At 48.2% G+C, this 18200-nt stretch overlaps 5 protein-coding genes across 7 annotated transcripts; 1 reads left to right on the top strand and 4 right to left on the bottom strand.

The window, feature by feature from the left end:
• Positions 1-2549: 2549 nt before the first annotated feature.
• Positions 2550-3329, bottom strand: LOC9638075 (cyanovirin-N homolog). The gene is made up of 2 exons (XM_002989654.2): positions 3252-3329; positions 2550-2962 (listed from the first exon to the last, which is right to left on the bottom strand). Exons 1-2 carry the CDS (start codon positions 3309-3311, stop codon positions 2660-2662), a joined length of 363 nt encoding a protein of 120 aa, XP_002989700.1. The 5' UTR covers positions 3312-3329; the 3' UTR covers positions 2550-2659.
• Positions 3330-4197: 868 nt separating this feature from the next.
• On the top strand, positions 4198-7160 carry LOC112342129 (pentatricopeptide repeat-containing protein At4g02750-like). Of its 2 annotated transcripts, none has more exons than XM_024663445.1 (2): positions 4198-4227; positions 4296-7160. In XM_024663445.1, the coding sequence occupies exon 2, from the start codon at positions 4527-4529 to the stop codon at positions 7140-7142; it is 2616 nt and encodes an 871-aa protein (XP_024519213.1). In that variant the 5' UTR covers positions 4198-4227; positions 4296-4526; the 3' UTR covers positions 7143-7160. The 2 variants fall into 2 exon arrangements, with proteins under 2 accessions (XP_024519213.1, XP_024519214.1); XM_024663446.1 differs by lacking the exon at positions 4198-4227 and having other exon boundaries at positions 4909-5094; positions 5142-7160.
• Positions 7111-8963, bottom strand: LOC9638128 (haloalkane dehalogenase). Its single transcript, XM_024663457.1, has 11 exons — positions 8609-8963; positions 8470-8545; positions 8326-8411; positions 8178-8271; positions 8026-8102; positions 7848-7975; positions 7720-7791; positions 7591-7661; positions 7456-7525; positions 7261-7404; positions 7111-7213 (listed from the first exon to the last, which is right to left on the bottom strand). The coding sequence occupies exons 1-11, from the start codon at positions 8891-8893 to the stop codon at positions 7174-7176; spliced, it is 1143 nt and encodes a 380-aa protein (XP_024519225.1). The 5' UTR covers positions 8894-8963; the 3' UTR covers positions 7111-7173.
• Positions 8964-11695: 2732 nt separating this feature from the next.
• Positions 11696-14188, bottom strand: LOC112342132 (pentatricopeptide repeat-containing protein At2g35030, mitochondrial-like). Its single transcript, XM_024663451.1, has one exon. It carries the CDS (start codon positions 14151-14153, stop codon positions 11943-11945), a length of 2211 nt encoding a protein of 736 aa, XP_024519219.1. The 5' UTR covers positions 14154-14188; the 3' UTR covers positions 11696-11942.
• Positions 14189-14903: 715 nt separating this feature from the next.
• Positions 14904-17587, bottom strand: LOC9638126. Of its 2 annotated transcripts, XM_002989651.2 has the most exons (8): positions 17159-17587; positions 17053-17104; positions 16518-16990; positions 15894-16469; positions 15714-15843; positions 15333-15658; positions 15188-15276; positions 14904-15130 (listed from the first exon to the last, which is right to left on the bottom strand). In XM_002989651.2, the coding sequence occupies exons 1-7, from the start codon at positions 17561-17563 to the stop codon at positions 15205-15207; spliced, it is 2034 nt and encodes a 677-aa protein (XP_002989697.1). In that variant the 5' UTR covers positions 17564-17587; the 3' UTR covers positions 14904-15130; positions 15188-15204. The 2 variants fall into 2 exon arrangements, with proteins under 2 accessions (XP_002989697.1, XP_024519222.1); XM_024663454.1 differs by having other exon boundaries at positions 14904-15276.
• Positions 17588-18200: the final 613 nt, after the last annotated feature.

The following is an 18200-nucleotide window of genomic DNA, read 5'->3' as shown; positions in this document are numbered from 1 at the left end:
TTTAAACATTTATAGACCAGTTTACAACATTTCTATTTAAAACTAATCACATTAATGTTGAGGTATTAGTGATAAAGTTTCACAAAAGCATGTCTAATTACTATAACTCAAACTTTTATATGGAAAATGAGGCAACAACCCATCCTTATGGCCAAAAGTATAGCACCTTAAGCAATTGCAATAATGTGTAAGCCACCTACTAGGCAAGAAAGTGTGTGGTTCATATCACGACTTTTGCTGCTATGGAGAGTTTGGATTTTTAATGTAATTTTGTTTTACAATGTATTAAGAATAAAATAAATATTAAATATAGGAATAAAAATATATAACTATTAAATCTACTTAAACATGTGTGGTTCATAATCTACTCAAAGTTGCATTTAATATGAAGCTCAAAACTATTGAGGTTATCTAGTGATATTGTCTCATATTAAGCTAATCAGAAAGAAAGCTAGAAAGATATTATAGTAATAATGAAACAGAATTAATATTTAAATTTTTAGGAGCATACTTTTGTATATTCAAAAAACATAATATTAGTTTTTAATGATGGTATATACTATAATTGGTATAGTAAATTTTGTGAGATTGGACTCATATATAAGGTTTTGGGCTAATGGTGGGAATGAGGGGCAATAATCTCCTTCATGGATTTGTTTTCAGAACTACTAGAAGTTGTTATAATTTTCAAGAGCATGGTGGTGAGAGAAGGAGATGATGAGGTAAAAGACAAGATTAAAGATAAAATACAAAAAGAATTTGTTTTGAGTACAAATTCCTAGAAACCCTACTTTTATAAAATCCATGGAAGTTAATCTATTCAACCCTTTAGTTCTAAGAAACTAATTTCGGCATATAATGCTCATGCATATATATATATATATATAGATAGATATGCATAGCAGTTCTTGGGTTCAAATCAGGTTTAGGGTTTGAATGTCACAACAAGCATAGTACCTCCAATAAATATATAAATATTTGATAATTATTATTCTGTTGCTTCAAATGGAGTCTATAAGTGGATGAATATATACCATTTTGTATTTTATAGTAATAGTAGACATAGGTCTATCTTCACAATTACAAGAAGTTGCTAATGTCAAGTTTTGGAATTAATATTTAACAAGTGTTTTTTTGTGTGGTTTAATAGAGTCTACAAAGTAGATAATTCAGTATTAGTTATTTTCCTAAGCTTACAATATGTAATTTGGCTACTCAATGGAAAAGACCATATTGAGTGATTTTGTAAGTAAAAGTGTTTTAACAACTTTAACAGATTTTTAATTATGAGTTGTCTTTTTTTCATTTTTAATGATAGATAAATAAAAAACATAGGTTATATATGTTTTATACAAAAATTGGTGTTAGCATATTTTATATTCAATATATATCAAATATTTATATTTTTTTATTGACTATATATATACCTTTGACTGAATTTTTAAAGAAACTATATACGATATGCGCGATACTATATATAAACTTCTGAAAAAATCTAAATATGTGCATACTATATACATTATAAAAAAAATTAAACTAATATTAAATTTTAATAATATATCATTCAAGATATCTCAACAATAATAGAAAATATAGATTACAATTATGATTACAAAGAATCAAAAGGATTAAAAGTACCATATATTAGTATATTGAACAGAGAAAAACATACTTTTATTTATATATAAAAAATATGAAAAAATTATGCAAAAATTTACAAAATTTATAAATGTGAATTCTAGAAATATATAATTAATTTAAATGTGTTTGATGTGAGTGACAATGGCCATTATAGCCAGCAAGAACATAACAAGAGCAAACCAAGAAGCATTTAAAAAGATATTAATACTTATGCTGGTGATGGATGATGTCGTTGGAGGTGAAAGCCAAACAACATCAGTTCCCAAGTTATAGTCAAAGGGTAATGCAACATTAAAGTTATAATCGACGACAGGCCTCGGTTGCTTGGTTCTTGATGAAGGAGGTGTCACTCAACCTTCATTCTAAGGAAGCATAATGCTGGTATAAGGTCACAATAGCTTAAGGAACAGGGCCATATAAGTGGATGCTCCAATAGCTGGTGAGGTATGTATTACTGCTTGTAGACAATATCAACTGACCATGCAAAGACCATTCTTTCTGGGAAAGATTCTTTTATATAAGTTTAATGACAATGAGCGATAGATTTTTGTTATTTTCATTCATTTCTACACTTTCATTCAAAGAGTTCATGAGATTTTTCCCAGAAATAATGGACCTAAACTATGGAGGATGGCAGACAAGGACAATTAAGTGTTTCCTATGATCGCAAACGGCAAGCCCTGGTCATTGGTCAGTGAGAAACACGTTTTTGATCATAGCCGCGAAGGGAAACACATAATTGTCCCCGTCAAGGGGAAAGATCGCAAAATTCTATAGCTAATTGCTGTAAACTTATATGAAAGCCACACTAATTCTCATTTATTTCATTTGGGATGATCTACTGATTTCATACATCCATAGCTCATTGCCATGATACAAAAAAAACTACTACTTCTCATTACTCTTGACAAAAATCATAGAACAGTTAAAGAGATCATCACCGCATTTTATTTCATGAGGCCTAAATTGTTACTACACAACCAGCCTCTAATCACCGCATACATGAGATATGCGATTCTCAGCAACACTGGAGGTTGCCATTGCTGTTTCGGACGCAACTGTTGAGGTCGCGCGAAGAGAAGATGGGCTGGTTGGAGACGCTGGGGCACGTCGCACTGACGGTGGTGCCCGAGTACTGGATACCGGCGCACGACTGGAAGTAGCCGCTCGAGCAGTCGAGCTGCCCATTGTTGTTGCCCACGCAGGTGTTTAGATCAATCTGCGAGCGCACCGTGGCACCGGCTTGGTTCACGCAGTTTGCAATCAGGGTGCTGCCGCCATAAGTTATGCCGCTGCAGGATCGGGAGAAATCGCACTGGGCCTGCACAACAAACAGACACTCACGTAAGAAAAGATTGGATCAAACTTGAAACATCTGGATCAAGATTGAGATAAACACGTGATCGAGATATCTTTCTATCAATCCAACAGTGAGATATTGCGAAATTGAGATCTAAACGTGAGATATATCTCGCATGGAAAGTGAGATGGAATATATCTAGCATGGAATAAACATTGAGATGTCTATCTAAAATGGAAGATTGTAGATCAAAACGTGAGATATCTATCTATCAGAGCTATTGTGGCGAACAAGGATCGAGAGCACTCACTTCAATCACTCCCAGAGTCACCACCACCAAGATCAAAAGTGTGAGGAGACGAGGAGCCATTTGCGGAGAGCGGAGAGCGTAGAGAATATGTGTAATGTGAAGAAGCGAGAGCTTCTACTTTATACGCGGGACCTCCAACTCGGCCACGGCTCTCGTGGGCCCAAATTTCCTTGACGAAGCGATCATCCACTACACAAAATTCGTAGTCAAGAAGGGTTCCTCGACTTGAGTTCGTGTTTGTAGTGTTCCTCGACTCAGAGCTCACGGACTTCCCATGGATTGATCCTTCATTTCGCTCTAATCCCAGCTTCTGGAATGTGACACGAAAGCTCTCCGTCAATCCAGCGAAGAAATGCAGCTCACCACGCACTGCTCCAGCTCCGCGTCCGAGATGACCAGCGGCGGCGCTAACCTCATTGCGTCGAAGGGCCGCACGTGAGTGGCTTTTCGCACTGGCACCATGTTCGATCCGCAAACAAGAAAAGGAGGCGGCGAGCCAGCCCTCCTTGGCCTCCAGCTAGTATTGTGTCTTGCCTTGTGGAAGAAGCACTTGAAGGTGGCGGCGCTCTAGCAGCTCCATGGCAACGAGGAGAGCTTGTTGGTGCTGCTTTGTGGGCTTCGCGGTACCGTCTTTGGTGGATGGCGGCGGCGCTGGGGGCCAACTTACCTCTCCTCTCCTCCCGCTCTAGCTTCCTTGACACCGCTCAATGCCGCTTAAATCAAAGTCGATCGACTGCTGGCTATTTTGATGATCCAGTTTTTAAGCGGCATTGAGCGGTGTCAAGGAAGCTAGAGCGGTGCCAGAAAAGTTACCACGGATAACTGGCTTGTTGGCACCGTGTTCGATCCTGAGATGTCGAAGCAGCAGCAGCAGCAAAGTAGCGGGCTGAGATGGAGAAGCGGACGACATCATGGAGAATGGCTGTATTACTGGAGACCGAGTTAACGGGCTTGTCGATGGACTGACGGGAACTTGGTATGTTTTCTTTTTCGTTGAAATAAAAAAGATTGACGCCATCGTTTTTCTTTCCTTTTCATGCACAGGTACACTAAATTTGATACTTTTACACCGGCCGCGGAGAATGGGCTACCTGTAACCCGTGTCATCAGTAGAATGAAGCTTCAAGAGATCTTAGCTCGAGCTTCAAGAGATCTTGAGGGAACACCGTCATACAAAGTTTGATCTTTTGGAATAGCAAGCCTCTTTTATTTCTTTGGGAGTGTGAACTTTAGATATAGATCTTCTCCACTGCTCGCCCGCATTCATGGCGAGTGATGCGATCAAGGATCTCGCTCTCGTCGCGCGATCCTCGCCACGATGCCTTCCATTCTTTTGTAGAGGCCCTCCAGGCCTGCTCCACCTCCAAGAACGTGGAGGAGCTAGAAAGGGTCCGGGAATCCATTCGCCGCAGCGAATTTCGCGACAACACGCTGCTGGGGAACCAGATCCTGAGGGCGTATAGCAGGTGTGGGCGATTGAAAGATGCGCGCTGTGTGTTTGATTCGCTGGCTCGCCCGGACATGCACTCTTGGAACTCGCTAGTTGCAGCATATGCCCAAAATGGGCATCTTGATCATGCCAAGAACGTGTTCTTCCAGATGCCGCGCAGGGATCTGGTGTCGTGGAACACCATCATACAAATCTTTTTGCAAGACAGGAAGATTTATTACGCAGTGAAAGTTTTGGATCTGATGCCCCAGCAAAGCGTTTGCTCGTGGAACACGCTCATATCCGGGTATGCCCAGCTCGGGCATCACCACCTTGCAAAGCATCTGTTTGATTCCATGCCGGAGCGGGACCGGCTTTCCTGGTACGCGCTCCTGGTGGCCATTTCCAACACAGGTAACATAAATCCAGCTCAGGAAATCTTCTCAAAGTTTCCAATGCAGGAGAAGTTCTCGTGGAATGTGATGCTTGCAGCACTGGCCAAGACGACGGATCAAACCAGCGCTGCAAAGATCATATTTGATGACATCCCCGAGAGAGACATCGTGTCGTGGAACACTCTACTCCAGGCCTTCGTCCAGATTGAGTCCACCCACAGTGCTTGCAAGATTCTCGAGCGAATGCCAAGCTTGGACGTTGTTTCGTGCACGTCGATGCTGGCAGCGTATGCCCAGAAAGGAAACGTTTCAGATGCAAAGCACTTGTTTGATTGCATCCCCGAGCCAAACGTTTACTCCTGGAACGCACTGCTCGTAGCTTACATCCAGGTCTTTAATCTCGAGGAAGCGATCAATCTCTTTCGGCAGATTCCCGAGAAGGACGTGATCTCGTGGAACACGATGATCACGGGCTATGCAAACTCCGGCTTCACGCACGAGGCAGCCATGGCTTTTCACTCGATGGAGAGAAGAGATTCGACGTCGTGGAGCGCTCTAATCTCTGCGCTGGCACAGAATGGCGAGCTCGACGATGGAGATATCGCCTTCCATCGCATGCCGCAGTGGAATCTCGCGGCATGGAACAGCCTTCTCTCCGCGCGAGCCGAGCAGGGAAAGATGGTCGAGGCGGAGCGGATGTTCGCTCGAGCTCCAGCTGCGAACCTTGTCTCGTGGACGGCGATGGTGGCGGGATTCGGACACAATGGTCGAGTGGAGATGGCTCGAGCAGCGTTTGAGAGGATGCCAGAGTGGGATATCGTGTCATGGAATGCGGTGGTCTCGGCGTTCGTCCAGTGTGGCTGTCTCGAAGAAGCTATCGAGACGTTTTGGAGGATGCCCGCGCGAGATCTCGAGTCGTGGAACACGATGATCCGAATTCTCTGTGAAGCAGGAGCTCTCGTCCAGGCCGAGAAGATCTTCGATGGAATGGCGCTGCGAAACGTTGTGTCCTGGACGACGCTACTCACCGGACAAGCTCAGAGAGGCCACACGAAGGAAGCGCGAGAGAGATTCGCGAGAATGCCACAGCACAGCTTTGTCACCTGGAACTCCATGCTCGTCGCTTACTCGAGCTCCAACCAGATCGATCTCGCCGAAGAGGTGTTTTGCTCGATGCCAAAGCACGACACCGTCTCGTGGAACACCATGATCGCGGGATACTCGAGCAGGGACCGCATGGATCGAGCTCTGGCTTTGCTCGATCTCATCCCACACCAGAGTTCTCGATCGTGGAACACCGTGCTCAATGGATACGTCACAAACGCCCATATCCGAGAGGCTGGAATACTCTTCGAGAGAATGCCGCACAAGGACGTGGTTTCGTGGACAATAATGGTGGTGGGCTTCTCTCAAAGCGGCCAAGTTGGCCATGCAAAGAAAGTGTTTGATCAAAGCGTAGAGAGGGACGTGGTATCTTGGGCAGCTATGGTGAGCGTATATGCCCAGAATGGGTATCTTGAGGAAGCCAGAGAGATGTTTATAAACATGACCAAGTGTAACGTTTCAATGGACTCTCCCTACCATGGAAGTGAGCACGTCGAGAAAGCCTGTAACTCTTTGCTCGCAGCATTCGCCCACAACGGCCATGCAAAGCTCGCCATCACTTTCTTTCACGAGATGAACTTGGAAGGAGCAAAGCCGGACGAAGTCTCGTTCGTGATCGTTCTCGCCGCTTGCACCCACATTGGCCTGCTCGAGAGCAGTCGGAGTTTCTTCGTCTCTCTCCACCAGGATTTTGGAGTGGAGCCTCAAAAGGAGCACTACTGCTGCATGCTGGATGCATTTTGCCGGGCCGGGCAGCTCGAGAATGCCGAGAAACTCATCGAGAGCATGCCATTTCTTCCGGATAAGGTAGCCTGGGGGACGCTCCTGGCAGCTTGCCAGAACCACCGAGACATGGAGCGAGCATCGAAAGCAGCGGCTGTGCTAAGCGTCATGGAGATGGATGCCTCACCGTATGTGATCCTGTCCAACGTTTACGTTCTCGGCAATAGCAAAAAGATTTAAAAACCTTGATAGACATTGCTCCTTCTTGGAGCTAGAGAAAAGCGGCTAGAGCTTCTACAACTTTCTCGGGCCTGCGACAAAACCATTCAGCGAACTGGAGAACAAAGCAAGGATTTACCAGTCTTCTTGGGGCATGTGGCCAGCGCCTTCCATGAGAACCGTGCGTATAACATCTGGATTGAGCTTCTCGAACTCCATAGCTTGGGTTTTTGGCAAGTACTTATCTTCCTGTCCCCATGCCACCAGAGTGGGTTTGCTCCAACTGAAAAGCCGAAGTTAAATCCACAACCTTGAGCCACTGTTTGAAACTTACCTCTTGAAACCTGCCGAAATAGTTGACATCAAGCTTGGAAACGAAACCTTGCGAGCAGCTTCCAGAAGCGCTGCACAGATTCAACCACACACATTTGTAAGTTCAACGATAATTGTCGAAAGATGAAATATTTACCGAATCCAGGTCCACTGCTTCCCAAGTAAGGGAGCCTATACACATCCGCCTTTTCCACCTTGAGCACATACCTACATGTACACATATACAATTAAAACGAGAACACTCACTTGGAGAACTGATACGTACGCACTTCCTTTCTCTATAAACTTTTCGGCCATCATGGCGTCCTGAGATATGAATTCTCCAAGGAACGGAAGCCTGAGTGGGTAGCATTATAGTATCATTTCCAAACTTCGAGGAGAAAGAAGAAGTACCTCAGCTGATTGAACAGACCAGGCAGTGGAGCCGATGGTGTCAGCGGGGTGTTTAAGATCACCAGCTTGGAAACTCTTTCCGTGTTCTTAAGGGCCCACGTTAGTCCAAAAGATCCAACAAGAAATCCCTGCTTGTTTGTTTCAAACATATAAGTCACGAAAATCTAGATTTGCTTGCCTGAGTGACGAGAATAAATGGTGATTCTACTTCGACTTGTGCGAGCACCTTGTTCAGCTCCTCGTGATATGCTTCCTCTGCATGATCCCATCATGATTCCTGAGAGTTCTCAAAATTGGGGGGGTTACAACACATAGCTCTAGGAAGAAAACCTGTGTAGGAAAACCTGAAAACAGGCTGCGGTGCTTGGCTGAGTCCGAAACCAAGCCAGTCGGGAGCAATGCAGCGATAGCCAGCATCAGCCATCTGCAAAACCATTACTACTCTCTAGCTCGGAAAAGGAGAAAAGAATCGCAATACCTGGGTCATAACATTTCGATAGCTGTAGGATTGAGAAGGTGCTCCGTGAAGGAACACGATTGTTCCCTTTTTTGCACTCTTTGATCCTGCTTGGTTTCGGAAAACATGCGTACCAGTCTCAAGCGATATAGATGAAAGTCGAACCTGTTTCTCGAACGAACCAGCTAAATTCTCCAACATCCATGAACGATCCAAAGTCTCTTCCTTTGTCCTTGATTTGCTGTCGAGAGAGACACAGCACGAAAAATTTCTTTGCAACCAAATTGCCAAAGAAAAAGCTTACCGACATCATGACACCAACGTTTCCATCTTGCCACGGCTCATTGGGCATCTGGAGTGAGCCCCGGCTAGACGCATTATCGGTGACGAACGAAAAAGGCCCAGAGCGGAGCCTCTCATCGCTGTCGCAATTGGGCTCGGCGTCCATCGGCTGTTGATCGTCGAAATTCCTCCCGGCCGCCGCGCGGACATGGTGAAATCGAGCTGGAGGACGATTCTCAAGCTGCTGCGATCGCCATGGTGGCGGCGCCAAGGATCGCCCAGGCGCACACCACGCCATGGCCGCCATGCCCTAGAAGCTCCCCCACACAAATTTGTAAGATTTTAAACTTTTGAAATTCAACGTCTCCGATGGCTTTGGAATGTGGCGACGGTGGAGATTGCTTTGCTGGGTGCGCACGTCAATGTGACGGGCTGGCTATGGCGGGACGAAGAGTTGGAATATAAAAGAGCTCCAATGTCCATGTTATGCACATGATACACTATAACACTGCCATTTCTTTTGCGGCAGCATTCTCAACACACCCATTTCGCTTTGCTCGCTGCTACTCTCTCCTGTCCTTGCGCTCTGTGTTGCTGCTGCTCTGCCCAAATCTTCACCAAAGAATCCCACTTTTTTTTTCTCCCGCTCTCCAATTCGTGCGCTCTCTGCGTGCGCACCAGATTCTCCTCCACCATAGCCTAGCCTAGTGTAGAGCTCAACTGATCAGATTCCCAACGAGAAAAAAGAAAAGAATGAGTTCCATTCCATCCATAGTTCTTCTCTAGCTCGCTAGCGAGAGAGAGAGAGTGTGTGTGTGTGTGTGTGTTTGTTTAGTTCCTTTCACTCAAAATCTTTGATCCATCGGAAAAGGAGAATGTGTCAGATCATCCTGATAATGGGTAGGCAGATTAGATCCAAGCGGCAGAGGCGGCTGTCGCAAGTGATGGACGAATTCTCGATCACCCATGATCACGACCTCGAGGAAGATCAAGCAGCAGTCGCAAACAACGCCGCCGCTACCAACAATGCTCTCGCTCTTGATCAAGCTGCCGACCTCGCAAACAACGCTAACGATCTTGCGCAGCAGCCACAGCAGCCACAGCAGCCACAGCAACATCATCACCATCGCTCCGCCAAATCGCTGTGGAAGATAGTCAAGGTTCCAGTGCTTCTCCTGGGGAGCTTGTTTGGGCTGGGCGAGCATTACATGTCGGACTACTTCGATAGCATGGGGACGGGCGATGCGCTCCGCGATGCGAGGCTGCGCGTGTGGTTGAGACAAGATCCATCGCTCGCCGATCGACACTACATGATGGTCCAGAGCGGCATGAGGTACTCCTTCTTCCTCTACTAGCTCGAGCGCTAGCCAGCCATGGATGGAGATTAAGTCATGTTATATCTTCTCTTCCACTTCGAATTCCACTTCCACACAAGTATGTATCTTTTTAAATCGATCGGCCGCCTCTCCTCCGAGCTTTTGGGATCGAGAGCTATAGCTCGCTTCGTCCTGGAGGAACTTTTCTTGAAAAGAAGAACGCCTGGCAGCTACCGGCAAGATCACAAGTTTTTGGTTTCCTCTTCTTAAATCCAGGTACTATCGCGGCTCGCGATCGGTGGCTTTTGGATCGGTGGCTTTTGGCTTTAGCTCGATCGATTGGATTGTGGACTCAACTCTCAAGGATTCCCTGCCGCGGCTGCAGCAACTGTTTCTCCCCTGCTAAAGATCAGAAAGAAAACGAAAAAGAAAAAGGCAAAGAGTTTGGGCTTAAAAAGTGGTGTGGGATTCCAGGAGCACGATCGAGCCATGAGGCAGCCAGCGTGGATGGATGAGATTGTGTTGCTCTCAGCCAAGAAACAATCCATCTCTTGTTTCCTTTGGTTTTGGGCTTGAATGGATCCATAGGATAAGCAGAGCTTTCTTCCAGGAGGAGGAGGCAGCGAGCAGACACAGACATGAATGCAACAGCTGGGCTTGTTTGTTTGCGAGTTTCTGGTTGCATAGAGGTCACCCGATTATACTAAACAAATGCTCCAGGATCCACTCCACAACAACTTGATCGATCTTTTGGGTCTTTCAAGGTGGTGCCTTTCCAAATTTCCAAAAAAAAAAATCAAAGCTTTTGAGCTCTCCATGTCGCATTCCAAATGCTTCCCCCCATTTCCTGACCCTCCTGACCACACTGTCGTCCTGCCCGTTCACATTCATGAGAACATCAATTCCATGTCCATAATGATCGTCCAAGTTTTCCGCTGATCGATCTCTCTCTCTCTCTCTCGCTCTGGTCGATCGATCAATCAATCAATCAATCAATCAGGCAAGGATCATGTATCGAGTCGAGCAGAGATCATGGAATGGATCAAATCGTCTATAGCTCCCGGCATGAGTTTTGCATGATCGACCCACCGTAAAGAGTCTCTCTCTCTTTTCTTTTCGTTCTCTCTTTGCGAGCAAGCGTTGTACACACACGCCCATGGTACCCGAGGCATATTCCCGGCATTGCTTTGCCCAAAGGCGGTTCTTTCCCGCTTGCGTTCCTGGCACGGAAATCAATGAAATCTATCATTCCAATCCAAATCCGTGCATCAATGTGCTGAGCACACAGGAGAAAGAGAATAATGGTTCTAAAAAAGAAAATAGCTCGCCACCTTTGCCAGCACTGTACTTTGCGAGGTTAGCAAATGCCGTGGCTGGGCATTTTGGTAAGAGCCAAATTCTAATCACGAGAAAAGAGAGGCCACTCAGGGAAAAAGGGGACCCTCAATCAAGAGCGCGTTGGAGTCCTTGATTGATTGATGGATTCTTTCATCGATCGCTTGCTTTGGTTGGACACGCCAGTGATCTTATCTCTTTCTCGCAAAAATTCTCGACTGTAGTATTGATCTCTGGTTTGAAACAAAACCGAGGAATCGCGGTGATGGGCGATATGAATCGGTGATAAACAATGATCGCGAGGGAGAATGTACACAAGGAAACGCACCCCGGCACTAGAAAAATCATTGCTTTTGGATCTGATCCATGGAAAGCTTTACAAGTGTAAGTTACTGTCGCTTCACATTCCACTCGAACTTGACTTCCAAAATTCGAGCAAAAAGGAGAGCGCGTGGACCTGACAAAAGGAGAACTTGCTCATCACGAATATGATACAAATCCAGAATCGATGGATCGAGACGGGAGCTTTCATGAGTCGGAAAAAATTTTCGCGAGTGGATTGAGGGATCCACACTACAATATCTCTCTCTCCAATCCGTGAGTAGCAATCCACGAGACACTTTCATTTCCACTATTCTTCGATCGCGAGCTCGCGTGATCACGTCTGCCAGCTTTTCTTAAGCTGGATTGATAATCTCGGCCTTTTTATCTCGCTGCGTAGATGTTGGATAGCATAACGTGCGCGGCATCGCTCGCGGGATCCAGCTTGAACACATTCTCCGCGACTCGGGCTCCACGACCGGCGTCGTGCTGCGTCCTACAAGCACTCAGCAAAGAACCCCACACCTTATCGTCAGCCTCGAAAGGCATGGTTTCTACAAGCTCCTCCGCGAACTGGAGCTGCCCGGCTCGAGCTAGAGCTCCCACCAGGCAGCCATAGTGCTCCAGCAGCGGCGCCAGGCCGTGATCAAACCGGATGGACTGGAAGCCCGTGACGCTGCGGTGGAGAACTCCGATGTGGTTGCAAGCCACCAGCAAGCTCGTGAGTGAGATCTCGTCGGCTCGTTCGCCGTGGAGAAGCATCCGGTAGAAGAAGTCGAGCGATTCTCTGCCGCGGCCAGCGGTCGCGTAGGCCGCGCTCATGGCGCTCCACACCACCATCTCCAGGCTCGGTAGCATCTCGAAGAGATCTCTGGCTTGCTCCAGATCGCCATACTGGATGAACGCTTGGAGGATGACGATCCAGGAGACAAAGTCGCGCTCGGGACACAGTCGATCAAACATGAACTTCGCAGCGGCGAGGTTGCCGTTTTGAGCGTAAGCCTGGAGCATGCTCGTGCACGACACGGAGTTTTGCTCCGGGATCACGTCAAAGAGAGCCTTGGCCTCGTCGACATGGCCTTCTTGCGCGTAAGCTTGCAGCATCGTCGTCCACGACACGAGGTTTCTCTGCGGCATTGAATCGAAGACGCTCCTCGCGAACTCCAGATCACCGGCGCGAGCGTATGCTTGCAGCATCGTCGTCCAGCTTACAACGTTTCGCTCTGGCATCCGATCGAAGGTGGCCTTGGTGGCTTCCAGATCCCCGTTCTCGGCACACGCCGAGAGGAAGGCCGTCCAGGAAACCATGTTCTTCTCGGGCATGGTTTGGAAGAGCTTCTTGGCCGATTCCAAGCTTCCCTTTTGTGCGTAGGCTTGGAGCATGATCACCCACGACACCGAGTCCCTCTCGGGCATGCCATCAAACATCGTTTTTGCTCCCTCCAGTTGACCGTTTTGCGCATACGCTTGCAGCATTGCCGTCCACGAGATGGTGTTCCTTTCTTTCATGCTATCAAACGTTGCTTTTGCGGTCTCTAAGTTGCCGCTTTGTCCATAGGCCGAGATGAGCGAGTTCCAAGCGACCAAGTTCCTCTCGGGCATGGATTTGTACATGGTGGACGCGCCTTGGAAGTGGCCGCTGGAAGCGTAGAGTTGAAGCATGGACGTCCAAGACACGACGTTCCTCTCGGGCATGGCGTCAAACATCTGCTTGGCTTGCTCGAGTTGCCCGTTCCGGGCGTAAGCTTGGATCATCGCATTCCAGGCCACCATGTCTCTCGTTGGCATCCTGTCAAACAAAAACTTTGCTTCCTCGTGCTTCCCATGGTCCGCGTACGCCACCACCATTGTTGTCCAGGACACGACGTTCCTCTCGGGGATCAAGTCAAAGATCCTCTTTGCTCCTTCAAGATGCCCGTTTTGGGCATATGCTTGAAGTAGAGTGGTCCAAGACACAACGTTGGGCTTATTGATCTTCTCAAACATGGATTGAGCTTCTTCCAGATACCCCTTTTCTCCATAAGCCTGGAGCATTGCGGTGTAGGAGATTCCATTCTTTTCTGGCATCTTTTGAAAGAGTTGCTCGGCCTTATCAAGCTGCCCTCTTTGGGCATATGCTGTAAGCATAGCGTTCCACGAGACAACGTTCTTGGTGGGCATCAAGCAAAAGACGTTCCAAGCTCCATCTAGATTCCCGTTTTGCGAGAACGCAGTAAGAATTGCATTCCAAGAAACAACGTCCTTCTCAGGCATTTTGTCAAACGCCATCTTTGCCTCGTATAGATACCCATTTTGGGCATACGCGGTGACGATGATATTCCACGAGAAGAGATCCGGCTGCTCGAGGTTGTCAAACACACTGCGTGCATCGCCCATGCTACCGCACTTCCCGTACATCTGGATGACCAGATTTGCGAGATACTTGTCGCTGCGGAAGCTCGTTGCCTGGATCTGCGAGTGGACGTTTCTTCCCCTGGCAAGGTCCTTGGAAGTGTTGCACGATCTGAGAAGTGCCGCAAACAGCGATTGAGTGCCTCTTGTTTCGCGCGGAGATGATGGCTGTTTGGCAATTGTTTGCTGCTGCTGCATGATCATAGCTAACCATCATCGAGCAAAACATCTAAAATTGGTGTTCGTCCCTTAAATTATGGGAGGAGTTTGCGGGAAGTATTGTGGTATTGAGCTTCCGCCGCCACCCCGTATCCGTGGCAGCAAATGGCTTGAGGAAAGGGAGCTCGAGTCCCTGGCCAAGAGCAAAGGCGAGGTGAGCTTAGTTCCAACTTCTAGTGCCTCAGACCGCCCCAAGCGAGTGGATTGGACTAAAATCGTGCAAGACTGTGTCGCACAAGGAGATTGGAACGCCCGAAGTGGAAGCAGCTGGGCGGATTCCCTGGCGATATGTGCTTCAGCCATGGCTAAGATTGGCGCGCCCAAGCTTGCAACTCAGCCTGGAGGAGACATGGTAGTGGTATACCTCGAGGGAAGCAGGCCGGTGTTAAAGATGAAGAAGGTTCCCGATGACTTGCTGGCGGCACTCGTAGCTAGGCATCCTGTGGTGACCAGCCTCCGCTGTACCCAGGGGCGTGTGATCGATCCGGGCTTCACTTCATATGAACTCAATCTGTATCCATTCTACAACGGAGATTACAATCTTAAGTGCCTCCCACGCTGCTCGGTGTTGGTGGGTTACGACCGCTTGTTTTGGACCATCTTTGACACCGAATTCAACGTAGTTTACAATGCTTGTAAGAACCGGAACGATGTACACACTGGAGTGGGGGAGATCGTACTCGTGCCTCTGTAATGTAAAGTGGTTGTCCACCAAAGCACCAAGTGTTTTCATGGTTTTCTTGGAACATTTAAACTCGTCCAGCAGCATTTCTAAGGAGGTGGCGGAGGCTAGGAAGCTCCGCCAGCATCTCAGCCTTACAGATCATGAAAAACGAATGAACTAAGAAAACCGAATGCTTTCTCATTCATTCTTTTATATCTATCTTGTTCTTAACCGTAAGTTCTGCTAGTCTCCTTCGGCCTTGATTAGCTCTCTTATAAGCTTGTCATCCACTAAGTTCCTGGAAAGGGTTTGGGACTAATCAGCACGAGGCCGATATGATATAGCGATGGCAAACCAGTGCTGAGGTGAGGATTATCCCAGGCCAACACAACCGAGCTGCTTGCTGAGCATCTCCTGCTCTTGCTCCTGCTCCCCTTCCAACTCCTGGGCAGAACACAGTAAATAGTAAGCATGTTTTCAAAACAGAATTTCAAACAAACCAGCATCTTGTGAAGGAGAGGCCCCAGCTCACACTTCCCAGTCACCACGGCAACCACCTTTCTAAGGTCGTCGCTTGCTGCATCCTTGCACACAGCAACGTCTCTCTCGCTCAAGCTGGTATTGCTTGCTCCGCGGATTTGGGAGCAGCACACCAAGCTCTGCAACGCCTTGTCGTCCAAGTCGGCACTTGGTTTACTGGCACCCGCCTGGCCACGCTTGTGCTGCTGCCATGCGGCCAGCAGCCGGAGCACTGGCTGCGTCACGTCTCGGCACAGTGCAATGGTCGGCTCGAACAAATGGTGCTCCACAATCTCCCGCGAAGCACCTGCACATACACATGTGAATGCTGTGAACACATATCTCTCTCTAGAGATCTGTACCTGGCAGCTTGAAGTCTCGCGTGAGATCAGCCCTGGAGTACGTCGGAAGTGTAAAGTCGTACCCCTCATCGGTGCCGTATGGGCAGACAGCCCCTCCCGATACCTCCATGCGCTTCCAGAAGCGCAGCTCCTGCCATGCACACGTAAGTCTTCGTGCAGAAAAATCAAGCAAGATCATACCTCCACAAGGTAGTAAATGACTTCGTTGACACCCCCTTCGTCTCCGTTCTCCACGACCGGCAGCCGCGGCTTGAGCATCTGATAGCCTCCAGCGGCTGCCCGGGAGCGGATCTCGTCCAGGAGCATCCAGCTGAACTCTTCCTCCTCCTCCGCCTCCCCTTGCAAGCTCACCGCGGCCAACAAGTTGACAAAGCTCCTTTCCAGCCTCAGGCTTTGCATCCTCCTGGGCAGGCTTTGCATCCATATGTCGCACTTGGCCGCAACACGGTCATTGTCGTCGTCGGCCAGACCCGACTTCACCTCTTGCAGCAGCGACGAGTTTGTACACGGCGGCCATCCCAGCCGGTTATAAGCCATGTTGATGTGCTCCACCATGGCTCTGTGCTTCGACTGCCCCCCCTGGCAGCGGAGCCACGAATGGAAGAGGCGAGCCACGGTGTTGCTTGCAAAGTCGAGCTCCACAACGGACGTGTGGAGCTCCACTAAGGCGACCATGTGGGAGCATCTGTCACCCCAGAGGCTGGAGGAGCAGTCTGCGGCAGCCTGGGCCAAATCCACACACGAGTCCTTGATAGCCTGCACAGTAGCCGATTTAAGACCTCTCCAAGTGTTATGTATACGTACCTCGATCATCTTTTCGACAAAAGTTACTGGGATGCATGCTACGGGAGTGAAAGGGTTGTCCCCTTGCTGCATCATCCCACCTCGGAAACGAACCCAAGCCTCCAGCTGCTCAACGTCGCTCGAGGAGAGCGGCACCGCCTGCGAGCTGGAGGTGACGTTGAACACAAAGGAGAGTGCCAGCTGAAGCATGCACAGGATGCCAGTCCCCGCCAGCTCCGGCGGCAGCGTCAGCCCTTGGCTCCGATCGCCCACTTCCTTGCTGGGAGCAATGAAATGCTTGTCCAGGTGGTGCTTGACGAATTGCACAAGGTAAAAGTGCTTGGCCACCAGGAGCCAGGTATAGAAGAGCCGGCACACCATCTCGGTTACATCGAAGGCGTCGCAAGGCTGCGGCAGCTCGACCATCGTCTCGGCCTGGGTCTCGACCGCAGCAATGGTTGACGGCTTGACATGGCAAAGCATGGCATACATCTCTGCCGGTCGAGAGGGAGTTATATACATCGGCCGATGAAACATGAAACACACTTCGGCATACCTTCAAGGATGTGATCAGAGTGAGGAGCGTACGGAACATCTCTGGACGTATACTAGGAAGACACAAGAAACACAGGTGAGAAAAATCCATGGAGTTACTTGCTTACAGCTACGAGCAGCGACATGATCGCCTTGAACGCTGGCCTGTTGGAGAAGCAAGCCGTTGGACACCAATCGTGGGCAACGCCAGTGCCAGGATCCGCGTAGCGGCAAAGGCTGAGAGCCAGGCGCACGAAAGCCGCTCCAAAGAAAGGAAAGTTCTCCGACGCGGCCAGCTCCCAGATGTCGTGGCGCACCTTGTCGATGCTGATGCTGGGCATGGACGCGAAGTGGTGCAGCTCCTCCAGGAAGCTCGGGTACAGGGGTGCAATCCCACACCGCCGGTACAGGTCGTGGATGATGTGCTCGAACCTCTTGCCGGCGGGGCCGTGCAGCCACAAGTAGAAGAGCGCAACGGCATTGTCATCCACCCAGAAGAGCTTGCGCCGTTGCGACTCCCGCGCTACCTCCATAGCCAAAGCTCGCGCCCTAGAGGGCGTCCGTACCCCTTTACCTCGTCTTTGCCGTTGGATGAAGAAGAACCAACGGTCAAAGATTAAAGTTATGATTTTGATATAAGTAGAAAAAAATTGCTTGTAACTTGTTGCGCATCTTCCCTTGACACTTTAGATCTGCTTGTTGATTTTTCTATTGATACATCTAAACTAACCAAGGACTCATACTACTAATTTGCCCAACAATCATCACTTTTATTATGTTTCTAGTTGCCTGAAGTAAGCTTTGGATCTGGATTATCCTTCCCACAGATTTTGCCAACCTTTTTGTGAGTGGGAAAGTTAGCATCACGATTTCACGGAATGTAGTGTCAATGGTTATTGCGAATGCCCAGCCCAGATCACCCAAGTCATTCCTATTGCCATGCCTTCATTCTTTCTTTTTTCTCAAGCAATCGTTTCTAGTAAATTTCTCTCAAATGGTTAAGAAAACAACAAATAACAATAACATTGTTTCCTTGCCCCACAGTCATGGCTGTAGATTGATTTCAAGGCTGGAGAATGTTGAGAACACCACTGAAATAAAATTATTTTGCTGAGAGAAAGAGTGTGTCCTTGCTAGCATTGTCAGAACCAAGATATGCTAGGCTCTGGC

Source organism: Selaginella moellendorffii, unplaced genomic scaffold, assembly GCF_000143415.4.
Source record: "Selaginella moellendorffii unplaced genomic scaffold, v1.0 SELMOscaffold_100, whole genome shotgun sequence".
In the NCBI taxonomy this organism is placed as follows: domain Eukaryota; kingdom Viridiplantae; phylum Streptophyta; class Lycopodiopsida; order Selaginellales; family Selaginellaceae; genus Selaginella; species Selaginella moellendorffii.
The sequence above is the reverse complement of the archived record's forward strand: the minus strand, read 5'-3'. Positions and strand labels throughout refer to the sequence as shown.

What these genes read in the sequence shown, in the direction of transcription:
- LOC112342129 (XM_024663445.1), top strand. Translation starts at nt 4,527, where the DNA reads ATGCGATCAAGGATCTCGCTCTCGTCGCGCGATCCTCGCCACGATGCC.
- LOC9638128 (XM_024663457.1), bottom strand. Translation starts at nt 8,893, where the DNA reads ATGGCGGCCATGGCGTGGTGTGCGCCTGGGCGATCCTTGGCGCCGCCA. An exon ending in CATTTATTCTCGTCACTCAG is followed by an intron (nt 7,976 to 8,025) that starts GCAAGCAAATCT and finishes ACAAACAAGCAG; the next exon opens with GGATTTCTTGTTGGATCTTT. An exon ending in TTTATAGAGAAAGGAAGTGC is followed by an intron (nt 7,662 to 7,719) that starts GTACGTATCAGT and finishes GTGTACATGTAG; the next exon opens with GTATGTGCTCAAGGTGGAAA.
- LOC9638075 (XM_002989654.2), bottom strand. Translation starts at nt 3,311, where the DNA reads ATGGCTCCTCGTCTCCTCACACTTTTGATCTTGGTGGTGGTGACTCTG. An exon ending in TGACTCTGGGAGTGATTGAA is followed by an intron (nt 2,963 to 3,251) that starts GTGAGTGCTCTC and finishes TTTGTTGTGCAG; the next exon opens with GCCCAGTGCGATTTCTCCCG.
- LOC112342132 (XM_024663451.1), bottom strand. Translation starts at nt 14,153, where the DNA reads ATGATCATGCAGCAGCAGCAAACAATTGCCAAACAGCCATCATCTCCG.
- LOC9638126 (XM_024663454.1), bottom strand. Translation starts at nt 17,563, where the DNA reads ATGGAGGTAGCGCGGGAGTCGCAACGGCGCAAGCTCTTCTGGGTGGAT. An exon ending in CTCTGATCACATCCTTGAAG is followed by an intron (nt 16,991 to 17,052) that starts GTATGCCGAAGT and finishes CTCGACCGGCAG; the next exon opens with AGATGTATGCCATGCTTTGC. An exon ending in CTCTCCTTCACAAGATGCTG is followed by an intron (nt 15,277 to 15,332) that starts GTTTGTTTGAAA and finishes TGTTCTGCCCAG; the next exon opens with GAGTTGGAAGGGGAGCAGGA.